At 34.6% G+C, this 20,941-nt stretch overlaps 2 protein-coding genes across 3 annotated transcripts; both read right to left on the bottom strand.

Moving 5' to 3' along the window:
* Positions 1-2,596: 2,596 nt before the first annotated feature.
* Positions 2,597-7,048, bottom strand: LOC18611977 (S-adenosyl-L-methionine-dependent methyltransferases superfamily protein). The gene is made up of 5 exons (XM_018114397.2): positions 6,684-7,048; positions 5,761-5,903; positions 5,219-5,400; positions 2,985-3,098; positions 2,597-2,897 (listed from the first exon to the last, which is right to left on the bottom strand). The coding sequence occupies exons 1-5, from the start codon at positions 6,909-6,911 to the stop codon at positions 2,770-2,772; spliced, it is 795 nt and encodes a 264-aa protein (XP_017969886.2). The 5' UTR covers positions 6,912-7,048; the 3' UTR covers positions 2,597-2,769.
* Positions 7,049-7,957: 909 nt separating this feature from the next.
* Positions 7,958-18,974, bottom strand: LOC18611976 (uncharacterized). 2 transcript variants are annotated; one of them, XM_088805866.1, is made up of 13 exons: positions 18,769-18,974; positions 16,320-18,647; positions 15,646-16,220; positions 15,440-15,547; positions 15,243-15,343; positions 15,062-15,152; positions 14,859-14,969; positions 14,708-14,773; positions 12,315-12,374; positions 11,667-12,224; positions 10,934-11,053; positions 8,550-8,669; positions 7,958-8,432 (listed from the first exon to the last, which is right to left on the bottom strand). In XM_088805866.1, the coding sequence occupies exons 2-13, from the start codon at positions 18,493-18,495 to the stop codon at positions 8,367-8,369; spliced, it is 4,152 nt and encodes a 1,383-aa protein (XP_088661992.1). In that variant the 5' UTR covers positions 18,496-18,647; positions 18,769-18,974; the 3' UTR covers positions 7,958-8,366. The 2 variants fall into 2 exon arrangements, with proteins under 2 accessions (XP_088661992.1, XP_017982287.2); XM_018126798.2 differs by having other exon boundaries at positions 16,320-18,543.
* Between the last annotated feature and the right edge of the window lie 1,967 nt (positions 18,975-20,941).

The raw sequence follows: 20,941 nt of genomic DNA, 5'->3' as shown, positions 1-20,941 counted from the left end.
CCCTTTCAAATCCAACCTTTGTTTGACTTTCCCTATCACCTTAATTAGCAACAAGTTGAATTTCCCATGCGACCAATTGCCTCAAAAGCAATAATGCACAGTTCACCCAATAAGGTTTTGTAAATTGAAACTTGCAAATGGAACCATTTTCTATATACATTTAATTACCATGTTATTGTTTTTGACCTTTACTCAGTTTTTAGAGGCTTGTAACTATAGAAACTAAACCTATATCACGTAATTTAATTAAAACCTTTGAAGGGAAGAGAAGGATGGTTCACGGAGATAAAAAAATAATATCTTATCTTAACTTATCTTATCTTATATATAATGGATCTCACGTATAAACTCTTCTACACTTATATTGATCTTTTGGTATTTTCCAAAAAATATTTTATACTTTGTATGTAATTATATATATCATTTATGTGACTAAATATATGCAATTTTTTTCTCAAGTTTCTCCCGTCTGTAAACTTTGTTGCTTTTGCATGGAATAACTTAAAATTAGATTCACAAACACCAATTGCTTCCATATTTTTACCTTTAAATGTCCATATTTTCTCCCTTTTTTGTTTCCCTAATCTTTTTGACATTTAAAGCAAATGATAAGGTAAATAGTAATGCATTTCTTCTCTGCTGACTTGCGTTCTTGAAGATACTGAAGAAAGTTTAAATGTATTTAATTTGTTTTTTGAAGTTAATATGCTTAAGTAATAGTTTGTGTTCTAATATATTAGACTTGATCATATCAACGGCCAACCACTATATTGAAAACGAAAATATAGTTATAAGTAGTACCCCTTAACTATTCTTAAAAAGTTATTAATAATAAGAGGTTTTTTGTGGCTTTAAATACATATGGATTAGTTTAAAAAGGTTATTAAATATTTTAAAAAGTTATTTTATATAGATATTTCTTGTGTGGATTATAAACTACTCAACAAATCCAACATTGAACACGAAATTAAACGAAGGAAGCTAGCTGGCTAGCCATACTTAGATTTTGATTTGTTAGGTTTAGGAAGGGCCTCTGTAATAATATTTGTGGAAGCGAAAAACGAGGCGAGGCCAGGACGTGTTGTCATCTCTGTTTGTCCAAAATCGAAAGATGCCTTGAGAATTCGTGAATGAAAAAACACTTAACGAGAAGACAACAAGGCAGCAAGTATCTGGGGATATCCTACGTACATGTTATACAATCATCCACCAACACCTGCACACAACAGATGAGACGGGCGGAGAGAGTATAAAAATATGCTGCTTTTCAAGTCGTTGAACAATCACTTACCATCCTTGGGAATGCCCTCCCCTCCCTCACCAATGGCACCTCCCTTCTCCTTTTCCTTTTCCTTTTCCTTGGGTAAAAGCCATCGTAAATATATGGGGTCTGACGTTTCTTGGAATATGAAGCAAGCACAGCACAGATCACGCAACTGTACATTCACGGCTAGCCTCGTATCTTGAAGAAGAAAGCCGGCTCCTTCCTGTAACTAATTCTCATCTTTTTTCATCTTTATTATCTTTTTGGCCAGACCTGTCTCTTGGTATCCGCAACTCATCACCTGTAACTTTCATCGATTCCAGTTAGGGTAGCATTATTTAAAAGCTGCTTACAATTGGTAATCGATGCATCCACATTATACAAGAATTTGATTCATAGTGAAGACAAAGTTTTGGTACTTTTTGAATACCCCTTTTTAGAGCTAAACAAAGACTTTTTCTCTGTTAAACTCATTCTTGTGTGTTTGTGAGTTCCTTTTTTGCTTCGTAAGGATCAGAATAAAGTGTTGGGGAAACACTCAGCCTCATGGATTAGCTAGGCCCCCTGTGTTTTTCCCTCAAATTTTCATTTGTACTGCATATATTGTAAGGGGTCTACAATTTTTCATAAGGGTCTAGTCTACACATTTCAAACTTGTCCATTTTCCACTGGATGGCCCCTTGAATTTCTTCATCTATAATAAGCAGTGACCATGAAACAATGAAACCCACAGAGTAGTAACTTGTTCCACACTTACATTTACTTTTGTGAGCTTTTCTTATGAACATGACCCCAAGAGCTCTAGCCTTTTAGGGTATTGTTTTTCAACAAACACAATGGAATTCTGGAAAGACCCCAACCCAACTAGCTAGTAGGAATTTAAAGTGTTGAGTATGCGAGTTGTTTTCTTGAGCATATGAAGAAATTATTGTGGAAAATTTCAGCTAGTGATGTATCAAATCAATGACGTGAAAGGTAACGATACAGTGTTATTAAACGAGTGAAAGGTGATACAAGTTGATGTGGCATAACTATTTTAGTAAACATTTTCTCTTATACGAGACTATAGTCCCTTAGAAATGCTAATGTGGCGGACAAATGTTTTATTAAACATTTTAAAATAAGCTGTCAGAAAACATCAAAACATCATGACAAATTCGCCAATCGTCGTATAGCTTAGAAACTTTCTTCAGGAATCAAAAAATACAGAGTAGAATGATTGAGAAATAAATGGCCGTTTATCTAAATGTATAATAATCAATTAAAAAGGATTACATAAGCAACTTTAAATAAAAGGAAAATACAAAAGATGCCATAGGGCCTAATCCAAAGAAAAATTTTCAACTATCTAACAGCTATAGCCAAGCAGCATTAAGCACATGAGAATACGTTCATTCTTATCTACATCTGAAAGATGGTATCAGGCTATGCAAATATATTCTCTTCGCTGAATGGATATCCAACTATTATCCGCTAACAGTAGGAAGTAAACTTTTTATCTAACCTCATTTCTTCACTAGGATATACATCACAACCCTGCGACTACAATATTCTGGATGCCACTGTGACTGATCAACACGCCCAACCGCAAAGTCTTTCACTGCAGCTTCTAAAAAGCATTCAAGGACAGTATCTGGACTCGAAGTATCAAGAACACCCAATCAGATTGAGAATTGTATGTGAGCATCTGTGTGTGTGTATGTGAGAGAGAGATCCTCACCATTTCGAAGTTCTCCGGACAAAAATACTGTTGTTTGTGTCCCACATAGATGCAGAAGGGTGTCCAATAATTCCACAACTGCTCCTTCACTATAGATCACATCTGACCCTAGCACTAAAAAGCCAGCATATGAAACTTATCAATAAAGAAAAGATTAAATTTGACAAAACATATAGGGTATCCAAATGTTTATGAAAGGAATTTAGCACTGTGACTCTAACATAAATTAAAATTTCAACGTCTCAGCCATTGTCAGTTGGCAATGAAATTCTCTATTTATTTGTTTATGATCCAAAGTGACAGATATCTTTGGTTCTTAAAGGTAGTATCAATTAAGTTCCACTTGACCCTTTATAATAATTGGCCAAACCATTCCAACTTTTGGGCCTATCAACCTTGGCTGGCATGCAAAAGCAAGTGAGAACAAGTAACATATGGAACTCTGCCAAACAAAGCACATCTTGATGACTTCACCACAATCCCTTCTGTTATCAAACAAAAAATTCAGTATGAGCTTAATCAGCTAAGTAATACAGCCTTTGGAGGTCCACAGAGAAAAATTCTACAGGAGATTTCCCAAGAAGGCTACTAGTGATGATGAAAAATCAACACAAGATGATGCGTCAGAGATCAGACAACCGGAGGAAGAAAAAGTGTCTCTTCCCAAGGTTCCACCCCCTAATACTGTGTACTAGGTAGGGGTGTTGTTATTCAAACTAGATTAAAACTTCTCCTAAAATATTAAGTTACCACTACTCCTAAGAAAAAAGCAAAAAAGATACTGTAAAGTAACATTAAAAAGATACAGAGTTTCCATTCATTTTGGTCCATGACCGTTACAAGCGTACAAACTTTTGGCTTATAAAGCCAATTCAAATTCAAAATAACTACTTCAATCCTAAAACTAATTAAAGCTTGCCACTTGTCCCTTGGAATGTACTTGCATGAGATCACTTTGCCACATTAGAAATATTTTGTCTTCCACTATCTTACAATGAGACCCCCTTATCATCAAATTTATCTTTTACAAATTATTCAAGTAAAATATTAAAATGAAGTATCAACAATGCCCCCAAACTTCATTTCAACTGACAAAGGAATTTGGAAAGATGTTTTACTTTATCCTCATTTTAATTAGCCATGATATTATCTAAATAAAATTAGGTTAAGAATTTTGGCCAAATGACAAATCCAATAGCCATGATTTTGTCTAAGTTACACAAATAATAAAGAAAGAGGGTAACAAGCATCTCATGTGATGATAAAAAACAAAAAGGTCGCAAGCTGTCACATAGATCAAATTTCAATGCTTATATAAGTCTACATAGAATTCAGTCAAGAGAATCAAATTTTGTCATGCTTGAATTTGAATTCAGTTAAGAAAACAAAAAAAATTCAGCTAAGTGTCAATCACTTTGTGTTATAACAAATCTAAAGCCATTCGGCTAGTGCATGCCAAGTTTGGTTAGTAATAATCTTTTATTTGTTGCTAAATAACTCCTAAAACAACCAAGCACTAATATTACACATACCTTCTTAAATATTAGGTTAAATTAAAAAAAGTTAACAACCAAATCAATAAAAATTCAAACAGCCACCCAAGTAAAGTGTTTAATTCATGTGCTCCACATAGCCATTCAAACAAATTATTTGGGCAAAAAACAAATGTATTGCCTCACATGTGGGGCAATGAGTCTATCAAGTGGTGTTCTTCATAAGTGTACATACCAATCTTATCACACAGTAGGATTGACCTGAAGTGCTGGGGCCATATTTGATATTACAATGAATTAGAAGTGAGGCCCATAACATTGGATTTTCACAACTTAAGACAAACATACATAGAAAAGAACACAATATTTGTGCCATAAGGGGAGTTTTAGTTTCATATAATTTCATTGCTTGCTTCGTATCTATAAATTTTTTTTGAGAAGTTTGTACCTACAGTTTATAAGATCAATATCATCAGCAATAGTTGGGGTTGAAACAAGTCCAAGTTTACAGGCTTGACGGCATTTGCTCACATGATGAAAGTGGGGATGATAATAAATCCTATACTAGAACTTGGCCACACAAAGTATGTCTGGAATACTCCACTGCCGCCAGCAAATCCATTCTTTTACTCCATAATCATGGAAAAGAACCTCAGCATCCACCTTTTTTGTTATCAAATTAAACAGTTGTCTAACAGCATAAATGCTTGCAATTAGGAAGAAATAAGGGAATCTTATTACCATAATCAGGTGGCGGTTCAATCAAATCATGGTCAGGGTCATCTCCCCAAGTAAGCTCCTTTACAGCAGCAGAACCCCGCACTCCATGTCTTAAGTTGGTTTCAACATTCTTTTTTAACAGCCTCAGTCTATCAGGCAGATCAGTGAGGACAACTTGAGCACCTAGAAGAGCTGCAATGCAACTGGCAACACAAAACAAGAATAAAATACTTCAAGTAAGAAAAGCAATTATATTCAGCAATAGCTTTATAATTAATTTTAAATAGAAACTAAAATTACGACATCCATGTGAAGAATCTGAACACAAATTCAAGGGGACTAAATTTCTGTTGCTATGAGCCAAACAGCATTAGAGATATGTCATGACAGCTAAAATTCTGTCAAGCGAAACAGCATGGAGATATGACTCTTATGAATGAGTTTCACATATTCAGTAGTTTCAATGTTCTCCAGCCACAGCATCTTTGAAAGAGTTCACTAACAGACTAACATATACGAAATAAAATAAACACAAGTTAGGTTGAGGAAGTTATTAAAACTACCCAACCAATCCACAGCCAGAGCCCAATTCGATGACCTTCCTGCCTTGAAGAACAAGCATCCCCAAGTCCACAGCATGCTCCAGAAACTTCCCTAACACAACTCCACTATCCCACATCACTGCTCCAGTTACTCCAGGTTTGCCCTGTAGAAATAGTAATTAAAAGAATTCAAGAAAAAACTGATGATAGTAAGAATGATTTGACACAATTTTTTGGAAAAAAAAACAATTAAAATGTCCAAATGTCTTCCAGTTTCTTTTTTAACAACTTCGGAAAGGGGAAAGCAAAGTGACAGATTGTTTTATGACATCTATAAATCAGACCACTGCAGCATTCCCTAAAGTAGACATGCAGAGAAGGAGAAATTATTTAAGAAAAACTTGTAAGACAAGCCACCAAGCTAGAAAATCCCAGATCGACCTTTCACTTAATGCATTTCTAACAAACATGGATTCATAAATATTGTATTATATGCTACATTTCAAGCACATTAAACGCCTAATAAGGAGTCTCCTTGAACCCATACCAAATTTATCATTTACACACAAACGGAAAGTGTCACGGTAGTCCAACTTTGACACATGAGAGCGTATACAAGCTTAGCTGAGTTGAATCATTCCAATGTATGAGCTCAAGTTAAGGTAAGGTACCCTTTTATTGATAATGGCAAGAGTAGTTTAACAGTTTTGAGTATGTGACATACCAATATAACATTTTATTTCTTAAAATCCTTGATGCAAAAGCTAGGGGTTATACAAATTTCCGACAAGCAGCATTGAGCTTTAGCTGCTGAATTCGGCTGCAACCTCACTCGAACCATTGGAACTATCTTTTTTCAATTTTCTTTATCCCAATTTCTAAAGTTTGAATAAAATAGGTTATATTTATCAAGAAGAAGAAGAATAGAAAAGGGTAGAAACTACCAAGGAAGAAGGAGACTGGAGAATGGAGAGAGAGTGGCCGCAAGCGTCAAGGCGGAGTTGGAGAGAAGACTGGGAAACGAAGGCGTTTTGTTTGGAGAGAGTGGGCTGTTGGATTCCCCAAAGCAGCATCGTCTCCTCCGCAGCACCTGATTCTGTCTCCCATTCCAACACTGTCACCTTCCCCCCGTAACATCCCAACTTCTTCATTTCCACTGTCTCTTCTTCCATCTTTTATCCTGTTACGTATTCTTTTCCACTTCCTTTACACCATGTCTGGGAACCACCAGGGACGGAAACGAGAGGGGAAGGTTGGGATGTGCGTTGTGAGTCTACAAGTGGCAGCTGAGTCGGTCGAATTCGGGCTCGGAATGATTGAAAATTCATGTTGCGTTGGGATCATTAAGGGTTTATTGGGTTCATTTTTTTTTTTTTACCTTATTTCGAATGATTATTTATTGTTTTATTATACTTAACACAATATTTTTACTTGATATTTTATTTTTTAATAACTTTTTTTATATATAGTGAAAGCAAGATAACTTATTTAAGTTAAATTGTATGATTATATTTTTATATATGATTATGTCATATTATACTATTTTGGAGGTTTATATTATATTTAAGTTAAATTGTAATATACTAATATGTTTAATGATAAATCATTATTTTTTTAATGATAAAAAAAAATAGTATCATCTTAAAAAAATTTCTTAATTAGTTAATAAAATTAAATTAAAATTTTTATCTTTTATTAATATAATCAATTCATGTATTTTTATTTTAAATTAAATAAAATTTTTTATATTATATAATAAGTAAATATTATTATATGATCATATCAATATTTCGTATCAATATCTATAATATATTTAGTCGTTCACAATAATAACTTATTTAACTTAAAATAAAATAAAATTAATATAAAAAATATTATTATTATTATTATTATATATATATATATATAAGATTTTTTAGCCCGCAGGTTTGGTGGGAAAACGGCTTTAATTTGATCAAATAAAGACCCTTCATTCATAGACCCCTCTCTTCTAAAAGTCGCATGGGGAAGCAATCACCAAGCCTGTGTCTTAATAACAGGGCACTGAACTGCTGAGGTTTAAGGGAGGACATCATACTTTATAAACCTTGCCTAGTCTTGGCAGAAATGCACAAATGCCAGAATATTGGAAAATGATGTCATACACTGTAAGATTCTTTGAAGAGCTGGGTAATTTCTCATGCAATCAATTCTATGTGTTGTAACTGAAAAACCAACAAAAACAAATGAATGTTTCCTTTATTACTTGTCTCATACATATCAGTCAAAAATTTTTATCAAGGAAAAGCACCAGGTAAGTTTGGGATGTTTGTAGATTTTTTTACAATCTGCTTTGAACTATATGAGTGCTGCAAGATGTAGCACCCCTACACCACTGCAGGTACATAAGGATTGGGGATCGAAAACTTACAATGACCATTCCCTGCACTGCACTTTATATCGGCTTTCCTCATTCAAAACTTTAACTGGGATTTCCCCCCCATTCGTAAAATTGACATCAAAATTGTTTCACTGTAGTATTTTCAGCATAGATCCTTTCTCTCAAGCCAAACCTTGGATATTTACAACTGACGGCCCCTTGGAATCACTGTTTGGAAAAGCAACAGCTTGAATCTATTCAATCATGCTCATGGTATTTTGAAAAGGATCTTCAGTCTTTGAACCAACCTCCACTCCTCAAGGTTCAGATCATCCTAAAGAATTTGAAAAGTTAATTAGAAAATCTAAAGCCAATAAATCCAACCATAAAAACTAATAATTAGGGTGGGCAAAAAGAACACTGATAATAAGTAGCCCAATATGTAACTCACCCTATAATTAGCTTTGAGAACATCAATTGACCTCCTAGAAATGTGACTAACAAGCTCATCATCAAGCTCAAAATGCCTCCCATACATTTTCTGCTGCTCCTCAGGATTGGATCCAACTATCTGCAACAAAACAAACAAAAAGAACTCAATAAGACCAAGCTGAGGCAGTTGTCATCTTGGCATAACTGTCTATAAGTCTCAGGACGAGAAAAACCAAAATTGTCTGATCTTCTTTTATCCTATCCTCATGTACCCTACAAGTCTTGAATTTGGGGGGGGCTCAGAGGATTGATGAAAAAATGTCATTTGAATAAGAAAATTACTTTGAGGGTTTAAAAAAATTCATAACTATCCTGCACATGACTAACAATGAGATTTTTTTTTCTCAAATTCCCAAAGATATTTGGAATTATCTGAGAAGTAGAGTACTGGAGTATTGCTTTAAAGCAAGCAGCCATGAGCTGCATGAGGTAACTTTTGAAAGAATAAAAATTCTGGGACAAATGACTGACTTTGGAATGTATTAACCACGATTATGAGCTTGAAAGGCCTTCTAGGCTATGACATATGCTTCATTGAAACTACATTAGCTAACATTTGTTGTTAACATTTTACATCATTTTGTGAATCAGTTGCATCAGCACACAAGAGTCGTTTCAAACTATTGATGATCACCTTGCAGGGGAGAAAACAAGAAACAAATATTCTAACATTGTAATTATTTTTACTAATGACCACATTTACTGCTAGGATTAGAAATATCTAAGTGTTACAATGTTGATAGGTTCTTGTGTCTCATATCCATAGAAATAGATGTTACGAGATTATTAAATTAAACTCTATTATCAGTAATAATTAGCCCTTGGCTTTTCAAGTTCTTTGGAAATCTAAGGGTTAGCTTGATTGTGTGCCAAAAAGTGTTACTCTGTAAATTCCCTCTAAGAAAATTAGTTTAATGACAAACTAAAATATGATGCTGTTTCATAACCCTCCCAACATCAGCTGGTGTAAAAGTTAATTGAAAAAAAGTTCATGTTTTTGCACCAAAGCCGACAACAAAGGTTAAATTGATTAAGAGAAACTATTATTGATTTCTCAATAACTTAGATATCTATAGAGTTGTAAAAAGCTAAACCCTAGAAGCATCATGGATCCATAACATGCCAGACGATACTATAAAAGAAGAACAACTAAAAATTCCATGGAGAAGGATTCACCACAATTTATGATGTCCATCGTATTGGTGTGCAACCACAGGAAAGCAGTTCAACTTTTTGAAGTAGTCCAACATCAAAGACATGTTTGTACTGGTGTGTGCTATAAAATGATTCTCAAATTTCAATCAAGAAGGAAAAAGACACACAAGCTTGTTGACTGTGAAAGATTTATATATTGTATGAATTAAACCTAATCTTGATGTGTCAATTATTTAAAAGCTAAAGGAAGAATGGAAACTAGTTGGTCTCCAACTGGTTGAGGCCAGCTCAATTCAAACTCAAGAAGGAGATTTTCCTCCAAACCAGGATGAAATAACTGAGAAAGTTTTAGAAAAAAGAAATCTTGAATAAATATTACAATGTTATTAGGATTTTATTGCATCATATCTTTTATAATAAGAGAGGTAAAACCACAGACAGTATCCATTGTTTATACCCAAGGGCATAAAATCTGTTGCATCTTCATGTTCTCATATCCACTCATTAATTGAAGATTAGGAAATCAATTCTATTCATAGTTATCATTATCGTATGATACGCGATACATATCGTACGATACAATACTAGTAGAAAACAATACGTATCTATAACTATATCGTATTTGATCAAGTATCGAAGCACATTATACGATACGCAATATGTATCTTACGATACAGTCAATACAACATTTTATAAGCTTATATTTAATTAATTATTAAAATTTTTAATTTTTTATTATTTTTTTGAGTTGAAACATGAAAAATTATATTTTATGAGTTTCAATTTTTAGATTTTAAACAAAAAAATACTAAAAAAAATCCTTTGAATTTTAACATGATGAATGTTTTGTAATTTTTAATTAATAAATTAATATGATAAAATATATATTTTATTTAAAAATCTATATTATAAAAGAATATGTTGAACATTAAAATTAAAAAAAAATTATCCCTTCCATTTAGGCCCTATAAAATTCATTTCTGTTTAAAAATATAATAATTTTCAATTTTTTTCTTTCTTTTACATATATAAATGTTATTTATAATTAATTTTAAAATTTTTTACTGTATCTTTACAATACAATACTCAATACTAAAAAATAAAATTTCGATACACGATACATATCTCAATTTAACAACTGTGATTCTATTGAAAGGTAAATAAAATATTAAAAGGCAAATATAATACCTTAATGGCCACTTTCTGGCCTTTCTTGGCAACATCAACAGGTTTATGGTTATTTTCAATTGAAGCTATCCGGCCAATATCAATGAATTCCCTTTGAGGAATACAAATGGGAGTGCCAACCTGCACAAGAAGGATGGTATCAAAAAACCACAAAGCATAAACACAATAGATTAAAAATTAATAATAATATTAATGTAACAACCAAAAGCTCACATCACAAATCATTCTTGAAATTCTGCTTGTTTAGAACAGTAAGTTCATACTCGTATTCACAATTTTGTAGGATATACCTAGGCAAACCATGCAAATATACTTAACGACTAAGAATGGCTTATGAGTCGTGGCTTCCAGGCCCATTAGAAAACATATTACAAGTAGGATCTGGGATCAGATTTTCATGCTATGCCAAGTAGACATCAGATCTACATCCTAAATTGGTCAATTTTTTGGTTATCCCTACAAAAACATTTGCCTAGGGCCAAACCATGTTCTCAGTTGCAACATCAGATCTGTTAGTTATATGCTAGAAGTGCGCAAGCATATCTAACAATTGACTACTTCTTGCTTTTGTAAACACTCTAGCATGAATGTGGGTTCAAGAGTATAAAGATTGTTTAGGCACTTATCCAAAAACTTTCTAAACTTCATGTCAAGATTGGCATTAGATGCCAAACTTGAATTGTGCATACTGATTTTGGAATGTATAAACTGAATGAACAGATAAAAGTTGTACCCTTGCAATGCCCTCAAGGATATCAACCCCCAAGACGATTGGATCCTTTTTGTTGAAAATGCAGTTAGGTAAAATCTTCAGAACACAAGGGAAGACTGCTTCATCCGCTGCTTCCTTCTTCCTCTCCTCTTTCAGACCATCAATATATGCTTTGAATTGGTCAAATAAGTGATAAATAATATCAGCAATGAAAATCCTCACACCCAATTCATCTGCTAGTTCTCGAGCCTCCGGTGTCACCTTGACATCAAAAGCCAATATGGTAGCATACTCGTTTTTCTTCTCAAGCATGACACTGGCCTTCATTACATCTTTTTTGTGTACAGGGCCTATGCCTATGCCACTAACAGGAATATTTACTTCTGGAGTTTTCAGAAATTCCAGCAATGCTTCCAAAGAGCCAAGGGTGGATGCTTGTACATAAACCCCTTCCCCACTTTTGTCGATCCTACTCATGACTGACTGCATATCTTCCCTGACTGCCTCTTTGACATCTTCCAAATCATCATCAGGCCCTACAACATAGAGACCAGTGCCGGCAATAGAATGCTCAAGGTTCTACATAATGATAGAACAGGAGATTAATTGTCAATTCATTTACACAATTATCAGATATACTAGTCAAGCAAACTGCTAAGTTTCAATCACCTGTGCAGCAATCTTGATACCCATTGCTGCCTTGATCTCCTTGTGCTGCATGTATGTTCCCTGCAATTATCCAAAAACAAAAAAGCCATTATGCTGCACTAGTTTACAGATAAGTGGCCAACAAAATGCAGCATACATAGCATCCATCTTATGGGGAGGGTCAGAGGTGGTTCTCAAAAATGAAAGCTATTATGTGATAGCACACTAAAGGTCAATGGAATTAAAATCATTCCAATTTTCTCCATTAAAGCCATTTAGAAAAAGAAAATGATCAAATACAAATAGTTCTTTGATATATGGTAAGAGATAAAGAGATAAGGCCAATTCAAGATCAGAATACTGCAAGAAATTCAGCTAAGCAGGTTAGGATGGAAGCCATTAGCAAAGTCTACTCTGCCATTGACATAGAACGTCTAGCAGATAATTTCTTGGAGCAGACTAAGCGTCTAAAGCCAAAACTGAAAAGCCCAAAGTCATAAATGGGCATGTTCATAATTTTAATATTTTCCTTGTTAGTTAGGAGTCTACATAGAAATTATAGATATAATAGAATTTCTCATTTATTTAATTTATTTGTATTAGGACTTTGGGATAGTGATGTTTTAATTAGAAATAGAACATTTATTTTACTTAAATCTCTTGTTAACTACTCTAGTTGTACTAGACAACCAGAAGTAGAGTTTTATTAGGATTTGGACCTATAATGCTATAAATAGAACCCTTATGCTTAGCTTTTAGGATCATTGAATAACATTACTGAGTTCTTCTCTCAAACTTGAGTTTAAGTTTCAATATTTGAAACTTGGTTATTAACCTTAAAGGTTTAGTACACTAACTCGCTATGTCAACCATTATGAAGAATGTCTAACCAACATACAGACTTAAGATAACCATACTCCTTCAACCGCTACAACCATTTGTTTCGATCAAATGCCACCTGTATCAGATGTCAAAGACCATTGCCTCATTTCACCAATTGATCTTTCATTTGCTCCAAAACTTTCCCAGACTGTTTTTTTCTCTCTAGAAACTAAAGACTCTAGTCTCAAATCCTCCTACAACACCTTATTCAATGTCTCAGTCCATAATTCATTCTTATACATCCTACTTCCCCCCCCCCCCCCCCCCCCCCCCCCGTTGCTTCCAGTCACACCCTTATCCCTAAAAGGAGACTCCCATATTACTTTCACAAACATGAATGCACATTGACCCATTGTTCTCAAAATGCACCTTGGCAATAAGGGACAACACAACTCAACCAAACCACCTCACAACCCTTGGGCAAGGCACTATTGATCAAGTTTTTGCTTTTGCACATAATTTTTTCAAGGCAAAAAGCATTTCAGTTCCTCTACCGTTAATTTGCTATATTTACTGGACAAAATGGACAAATACCAACTTGCTTTCGAAGAATTTTAAAGAAAAAAATGGGTAACATGCTCCACGCGTAACTAACTTTCTGTCGAAAAATGAGAGTAAAGAAAACATTGAGTTATGGTGTGTTGATGACTCTATTAATTATAATAATAATGCTTGATCTTAAACATATCAGGCAACATGATGAAGCAAACTCTTTAAAATCCATTAACAAACTATTCTTTAGAATTGCCATATTTCACTGACGCAAACACTTTTTTAGTGGCATGCACCTAGGGGATGTAAAGGTATTAGCACCTAAAGTGCCCCTTGCGCTTTTGACAACACTAACCTATCCTTTGAGGTCCCTGAGGAGCTTTTAAACCTCCTTTAAAAGTCGTGAATTCCAACATAGACTGATAAACTGCTCAAAAAGATGTTTTCTGCTTTATCCATCCTTTGAGGTCCCTGAGGAGCTTTTAAACCTCCTTCAGAAGTCCTCAATTCCAACATAGACTGATAAACTGCTCAAAAAGATGATTTCTGCTTTATCTCACCCCACCCCCCTCTTCAACCCCTTATTCAACTTTGTCGAGAACCCAATGTCCCCATCTCTCCTAAACATTCTGTTAAAAATTTGGGCCACATTAACAGGAAAAATCCAAAGATTCCTGACTTGCTCCAACATTTATCCACAAAAGATAAAAATTTAAATAATGTAAAACTTATCTCAGCATATTAATGAGTCAATGCACTAACAAATTACAATGTCCTATGAAGCTTGTCTCCTAGTTGTATGGTAATATTCAGTGGTAAAACATGCATATTCAGAGAAACCAAAAGACATTAACTCTTTATTGCAACAGCTTCAAATCATGTGTATAACTTATATTAACATCATTAAATAGCAACACATAATGATTCCAACATAAGAAGTAATCATCACATCTTTAAACATTAATTAGCTGCCAATATAGCCTGCTTTTCCACCACAGAATTTAAAAAGACGTTAGAAATGCGCAACCAGAAAACCATACCTTCACTCGGAGTTCCTTCATTGGGTGGGGTGTCAATAATGCTCTTACAGTGGTAACAATAGGCCCCTGACATAGGAAATAGTATTTGAGAAATTTAGCATCAAGCAATCTCATTAAATCTTCAGCTAAAGGAGAAGCTTAAAGCGCTTGCCTGCAAGCCACAAACAACGATTTGATCTCCTTCATGAAGATTACCATTAACCAACACAACATCGATAGTTGTCCCAAGGCCTTCAATAACCTTCACCTCCAAGACGGTACACTAGCACAAAGTTCAATTTACAAAACGTCACATATCGCACAATAGTGAAATGGTCAACCATTTTAAAATAGAAAGGAATAAGAAAAACACACCTGCACTTCATCATTGAATGTAAGTTTTTCAACCATTGTTTTCTGTGCCCATTGGACCAGTAATAATAACAAATCTGGGATGCCTTCTCCACTGCAACATCAACAACTGCAAAACATTACGCCAATGGCCAAAATACAATTACCAAGTAGATTTGGAACTTGTAGTGTATCCATGACTAACGTGATTGCACTTGTAGGTACAATGCTGAAAGTTTCACCCATTTCCCGATTTTTATAGTACAATTCAGTATTCAATCCTTGCTCCTTGAACTGAGTTATAATCTTATAAATCAAAAAAGGAAAACACAAAATTAAGAAATTTCCATCAAAATCAGATAAAACATATTAGACGAACAAAAAATTTTATATGGATTTTACATGTGTAAGTCTCATATTGAATTCATTTTGCACATCTTTAGATTGTTGCTTAAGTGACTTCAAAATTGGTGCATTGCGTAGAACTTTCCAGCCATAAAGTCTGTCAACCTGCAATTTTTTATATAAGAAAAATAAATAAATAAACCATCAAAGAAGGAGAGGAATACAACCGCTAAGCCAAAGTTGAGACTAAGATCCAGCCTGACCTTATTCAATGCAACAATAAACTCAGTGTTCCTCATTTTCAAAAGATTAAGTGATTCTATCGTCTGTGGCTCTAATCCATGCATAATGTCAACAACCAAAATGGCAATATCACATAAACTTGATCCCCTTGACCGAAGATTTGTAAAGGATTCATGACCAGGGGTATCAATGACCAACAAGCCTGGAACCTTCAACTTGGCATCAGCTTTCAGTTCCTTAGTTCTCTCCCGTATGTTCTCAGCAGGAAAATATGTTGCGCCAATCTGTTGTGTAATACCACCAGCCTCACCTTCCTGAACATTAGTGCCTCGGATGCAATCCAGAAGCTTTGTTTTACCAGTGTCAACATGGCCCATAATGCAGCAAATTGGGGAACGGAGGTTTTCTTCAGTCTGCTTAGAAGGAGCATCTAATCTGGGTGCTTTATTTTTCACACCAGTATTTTTTTTCATATTTTTGTCTTGAGCTTCAACCTCAGGATGACCTTTCTTACTTTCATCATCTTGAGATTTAATTGATCGGGAAGCAGTGGCTTTCTTGGCCTCAACTGTCGGCTTGGTGACTGCAGCAGGGGCTGTGAAACACAATAAAAAAACAAAATAAAAAGTTAACAAAATTAAAGCAAATCTGGAGGCAACAGAATCCAACAAGCAATGACAGTCCTAACCACCACCTGCATTGCGTGAAGCTGATGCAGCACTCTTTGTATCTTTCTGCACCACAGGCTTAGGCTCGGAATCAGCCTCTTCATCATCAAAGGCACCCTTAACATTAAGATTAACATCATCCCAGCTTTTTTCATCCCATTCACCATCATCATCATCCTCTTCTTCCATTCCATTCTCTTCAGCAGCATCTGCAACTACAGATTTCTCTTCTGTGTTATTTGATTCCACCTCATCAACCTTCTCATCTTCCATGGAATTCAATTCCTCCTTGGTCTCCTGCTCTTCTTGCTGCTTTTCCTTCAATTGTACCTTTTCCTCGGGCTTAGTAGAAGCAGCAACATTTGCGTGATGATGAGCTGTTTTAGACTTCTTTGTTTGATATATAGGTCGTTTTGTAGGTGCACCATCTTTGTCTGCACTAGGCAGAGATGAGACTCCTTTGCCACCCAGTATCTGGTTCCTCATGGCCTCAAGGCGACGGGCTTCTTCCTTTTGCTTCCCTGTTAATAGTTTACCTTCCTGCTTCTTCTTTAAGAGCTTCTCCTTTTCCCTTTCTTTTTTCCTACGCCTAGCCTCTTCTGCTTGCCGCTCTAGCTCTTCTTGTCGACGTCTCTCTTCCTCTTCCTTCCTCAACCTCTCCTCTTCTTCCCTTTTCTTCCTCTCTTCCGCTTCTTTTCTCCTAGCGAGTGCCTCTTGCATCTCCCTAACATGCTTTGGCAGTTTCTTGTCAGCAGCTTTACTCTTAGCATCTTTCTTTTTGGCATCAGAGGTCTCAATTTTTGTTTCCTCTTGAATTTCTTCCTTAACATCTGCTGAAGCTGCAGCAGCAGCAGCTGCTGCCTTCTTCTCCTTTCCCTTTTCCTTCTTCTTTTTCTTCTTCTTTGCTGCAGCAGACTCCACACTTTCCTCCTCACCTTCCTTATCACCCGGGGCATCAGCAGGGATAACTGTTTCAGGCTGAACCTGAATTTTCTCCTCTGGGGGAGGAGGTGTGGCAGGTTTTGATACAGGAGGCCCCTCACCAAGTTCTGCAAGAATTTTATCCAAGTCCTCCTCCTCTTGCACAGTCCTTCCGCTCTTATTTTTCTTCTTCTTCTTCTTATTCTTTGAAGTTTCTACAACCTCTTCAGTCTTGTTAGTTTTAGAAACATCAGTTTCAACATTACTAGTTCCTAAGCTTGGTTGTTCAGGTTCAACCACATCTGTAACTTCACTTTGTGGCTCTGTACCATCAGTCAAGATTGCAAAAGCACTACTGCTCTTCTTCTTGGATGATTTTTTTTTCTTACCTGAAAATGCAATCGCCGAAACATCGTCGTAATCATCAACAACAGGGGGCTCAGATATAGAAGCCTCTCCATCATCTTCCTCATCGAGTAATGCTGCACTAAAGGAATTACCACTCTTCTTAGAAGACCTTAAGGACTTCTTTTTCTTATCCGAGAAGGGAAATGAAGGAACATCATCTTCCTCATCTTTCTTCTCATCCTCTTTCTCACCTACTTCATCATCAAGCTCATCAAGTGCTGCCGCTGCAAACCAACTTCCACCCTTCTTTCCCACCCTGGACTTCTTCTTTCTCCCTGTAAAAGCTTTGGCAAGCACATCATCCTCCTCCTCCTCCTCCTCCTCCTCCTCAACCTTACTCTCTTCCTCAACCATCTCCCCATTATCATCTTCCTTAGAAATTGCATCAAAAGCAGATCGTCCAAACATTCCACCCTTCTTTTCCCCCTTGGACTTCTTCTTTTTCCCTGTAAAAGCTTTGGCAAGCACATCATCATCCTCCTCCTCCTCAACCATCTCCCCATTATCATCTTCATTTGCAATTGCATCAAAAGCCGACACTCCAAACATTCCACCACTCTTCTTAGAACACTTGGACGACTTCTTTTTCTTATCCGAGAAAGGAAATGGAGTATCTTCTTCCTCATCTTTCTTCTCATCATCTTTCTCACCCGCGTCATCATCTAGCTCATCAAGTGCAGCCGCTGTAAACCAACTTCCACCCTTCTTTGGCCCCTTGGACTTCTTCTTTTTCCCTCTCAAAGCTTTAGCGAGCGCATGATCATCATTCTCCTCCTCCTCCTCCTCAACTTCACCCTCTTCCTTTAGAGAGTCATTAACCACCTCTCCATCATCATCATTAGCAAGAGCATCAAAAGCCGACCCTCCCAACATTGTACCACCCTTCTTGTTACCCTTTTCCGACCCGAATTCGCTACTTCCCTGCGATTTTCGAACAGGATCGCACGTTAGGCAATGGCAATCCAATTCGCAGAAAGATGCGATGCGATCCCAATCAGAAAGAATGTCAAGAACCGATGAAGCTTCTAAGATTCATTATATTAGAAACAATAACAAAAAGAACAAGAAATAGATTCAAAATTCAAAATAAAAGAAATTAGACCAACGCATAGTTGAAGTGGGATAACACAATCTAACAACTACTACCTTTGTAAGAAATGGATAGGAGCAGAGATTGCTAGCTTGGATTGCAAGAGTTTCCGCTGCAGACGGTGAGAGATAGATATTCCAAGGATTGATAGCGTTGAGGTATCTATATTTTTTTTTTTTGTTCAATTAAACCAACCTCTGCTTAGGGTTTCATGTAGTAGTGTCTGACTGTTCGTCTTTCACTTCTGGTTTGTTTTTATTATTATTATTACTGCCTGTATATGGGCAATAGAATACAGTGCATTTTTGGACTAGAAATTGGAAAGAAGAATTTTATTTGTGAAAAAAATATATTGGAAATTATTTTAAAACATTTCCTCACTTGGTTTTTTTAAGAAAATTGCTAATTATAACTTTGTTTAATTCCATCATTAATTGATTTTCATTTACTTACATAATAAAAATTTAATACCTAAGATGCAAAAAAATAAATATGTGATGCAATTGACAAATGATTAACAATTTTAATTTTTACACATTCCATCTTTTCTATTTTTTAATTATTTAGAAATAAATTTTTTTAATAATTTTTAAAATCCTCTTGTCACACTTTTTGATAAGATTTCATAATTGTTCTCTTTTGATGTTTAAGAAAACTTCATTTTTAAGAGATTTTTCTAAATAATTATTATTTTTAATTATTCAATTGATTAAATATATAAATAAGCTTTCGAATTATACCAAAAAAATTAATTTAGTTCTTATACTTTTATTAAGTTCAAAAAAATCCATGAATTCTTATTTTGAGTTAAATAAATCTTTTTTTATTAAGTCAATAGCCAATAATTTTATATGCCATCTTATTTACCATATAAGATGTTAATGTGTTATTTTGATGACATCAATACGCGTACAAAATTACTAATTAAGAATTAAGTTTTTTTTTATTCATCCAAATATTTAAAAATTATTGGTCAGAATTTGTGAAAAAAATATAATTACTAATTATAATTTTTTCTTATCTGATTACTATCTTTAACAACCCTTTCTAACAAAAAAAACCTAAATCAACTTTTTCAGTTTGATTGAAACCATTGTTACTCGATTGAAAATTTGTATATAGAACTCCGAGAATACCTAAATACGATTTTGAAAAGAATAAGTCAATAATAGATTTTTTTTCTCCATATCTTTCACAGTTTTTGAAAATTCAAAACTATCTAAAAAACGATTTTTAGGAAAAGAATATTAATTGTAGACAAGGAAAATACATTCTGACTATAAAGTATGTTACTATAAAGTATATAGGTTTAGGGAATGTAGAGAAATTCCAAAATACCTAGATACAATTTTGAGAAAAGAAAGTCAAAAATAAATTCTCTCTCTACATTTATCACAGTTCTTGAAAATTTTAAGACTACCTAAAAGACTAATTTTTAGAAAAGGAATATGATTTACAGACAGGAAGAGGACACTCAACCTATAAGAGACGTTAGGTTTAGGAAATGTTGAAGATAGTGAATAACTGAATATTTGTTTATGAGCAACAATGGCTTCAATCGAACTGGAAAAGTTAGATTAGGTTTTTTCATTAAGAATAATGACTTCAATTAAGAAAATAATAATTAATTAATAAATGATGGTAATCAACTTGAAGCAACTAGTTTTTTTTTATTTTTTATTTCAAATTCCTAACCAATAATTTTTGTACATTTGAATGGGTAAAAGAAAATAACTCAATTCTTTGTCAATAATTTTTTATGTCATACCATCTACCACATGGCATTGATGTCACTAAGATGTAAGCCAATATGCCACGTGACAAATGACGTGACATCAAAAATTGTTGGTGAAAGTGATTTATTGACATAAAATAAGAATTTAGGGATTTATTTGAATGTAGTAAAAAGATATGGGCTAAATTGGCTTTCTTGGTATAGTTGAAAGGCTTATTGGACTATTTTGCCAATTCAATTTGTTGAATGGAAATTTTATTAACTATTATATTTTTTATTATTTTATTATCATTTTTTAAATATTTTCACAAATTTAAATATCCACATAAATAAAAAAAATAAACACATGAAAAATGAATTAGGAAAATGTTCTTCAAGTGTGCCTAACTTAAACTTATAAACTTAAAATTGTTTTAAGCTTGGTCAATTATGGGTTGGGTTAAGTTTGGTGGATCAGGGTCGAGTAACCCACTCCTTTTTCTTCTTTCTTTTTC

The sequence above is a fragment of the Theobroma cacao genome, chromosome 1 (assembly GCF_053813885.1).
Source record: "Theobroma cacao isolate CCN51 chromosome 1, ASM5381388v1, whole genome shotgun sequence".
Classification (NCBI taxonomy): Eukaryota; Viridiplantae; Streptophyta; class Magnoliopsida; order Malvales; family Malvaceae; genus Theobroma; species Theobroma cacao.
The sequence above is the reverse complement of the archived record's forward strand: the minus strand, read 5'-3'. Positions and strand labels throughout refer to the sequence as shown.

Bases quoted from the DNA above. Each gene is read 5' to 3' on its own strand.
- LOC18611977 (XM_018114397.2), bottom strand. From the start codon at position 6,911: ATGGAAGAAGAGACAGTGGAAATGAAGAAGTTGGGATGTTACGGGGGG. The intron at 5,904-6,683 runs GTAGTTTCTACC...CTATTTCTACAG, and splicing joins TCCAGTCTCCTTCTTCCTTG to GGCAAACCTGGAGTAACTGG. The intron at 5,401-5,760 runs GTAGTTTTAATA...TTGTGTTGCCAG, and splicing joins TCTGGCTGTGGATTGGTTGG to TTGCATTGCAGCTCTTCTAG.
- LOC18611976 (XM_088805866.1), bottom strand. From the start codon at position 18,495: ATGTTGGGAGGGTCGGCTTTTGATGCTCTTGCTAATGATGATGATGGA. The intron at 14,970-15,061 runs GTGTGTTTTTCT...ACTTTGTGCTAG, and splicing joins CATTCAATGATGAAGTGCAG to TGTACCGTCTTGGAGGTGAA. The intron at 12,225-12,314 runs GTGATTGAAACT...ATCATTATGTAG, and splicing joins GTATCAAGATTGCTGCACAG to AACCTTGAGCATTCTATTGC.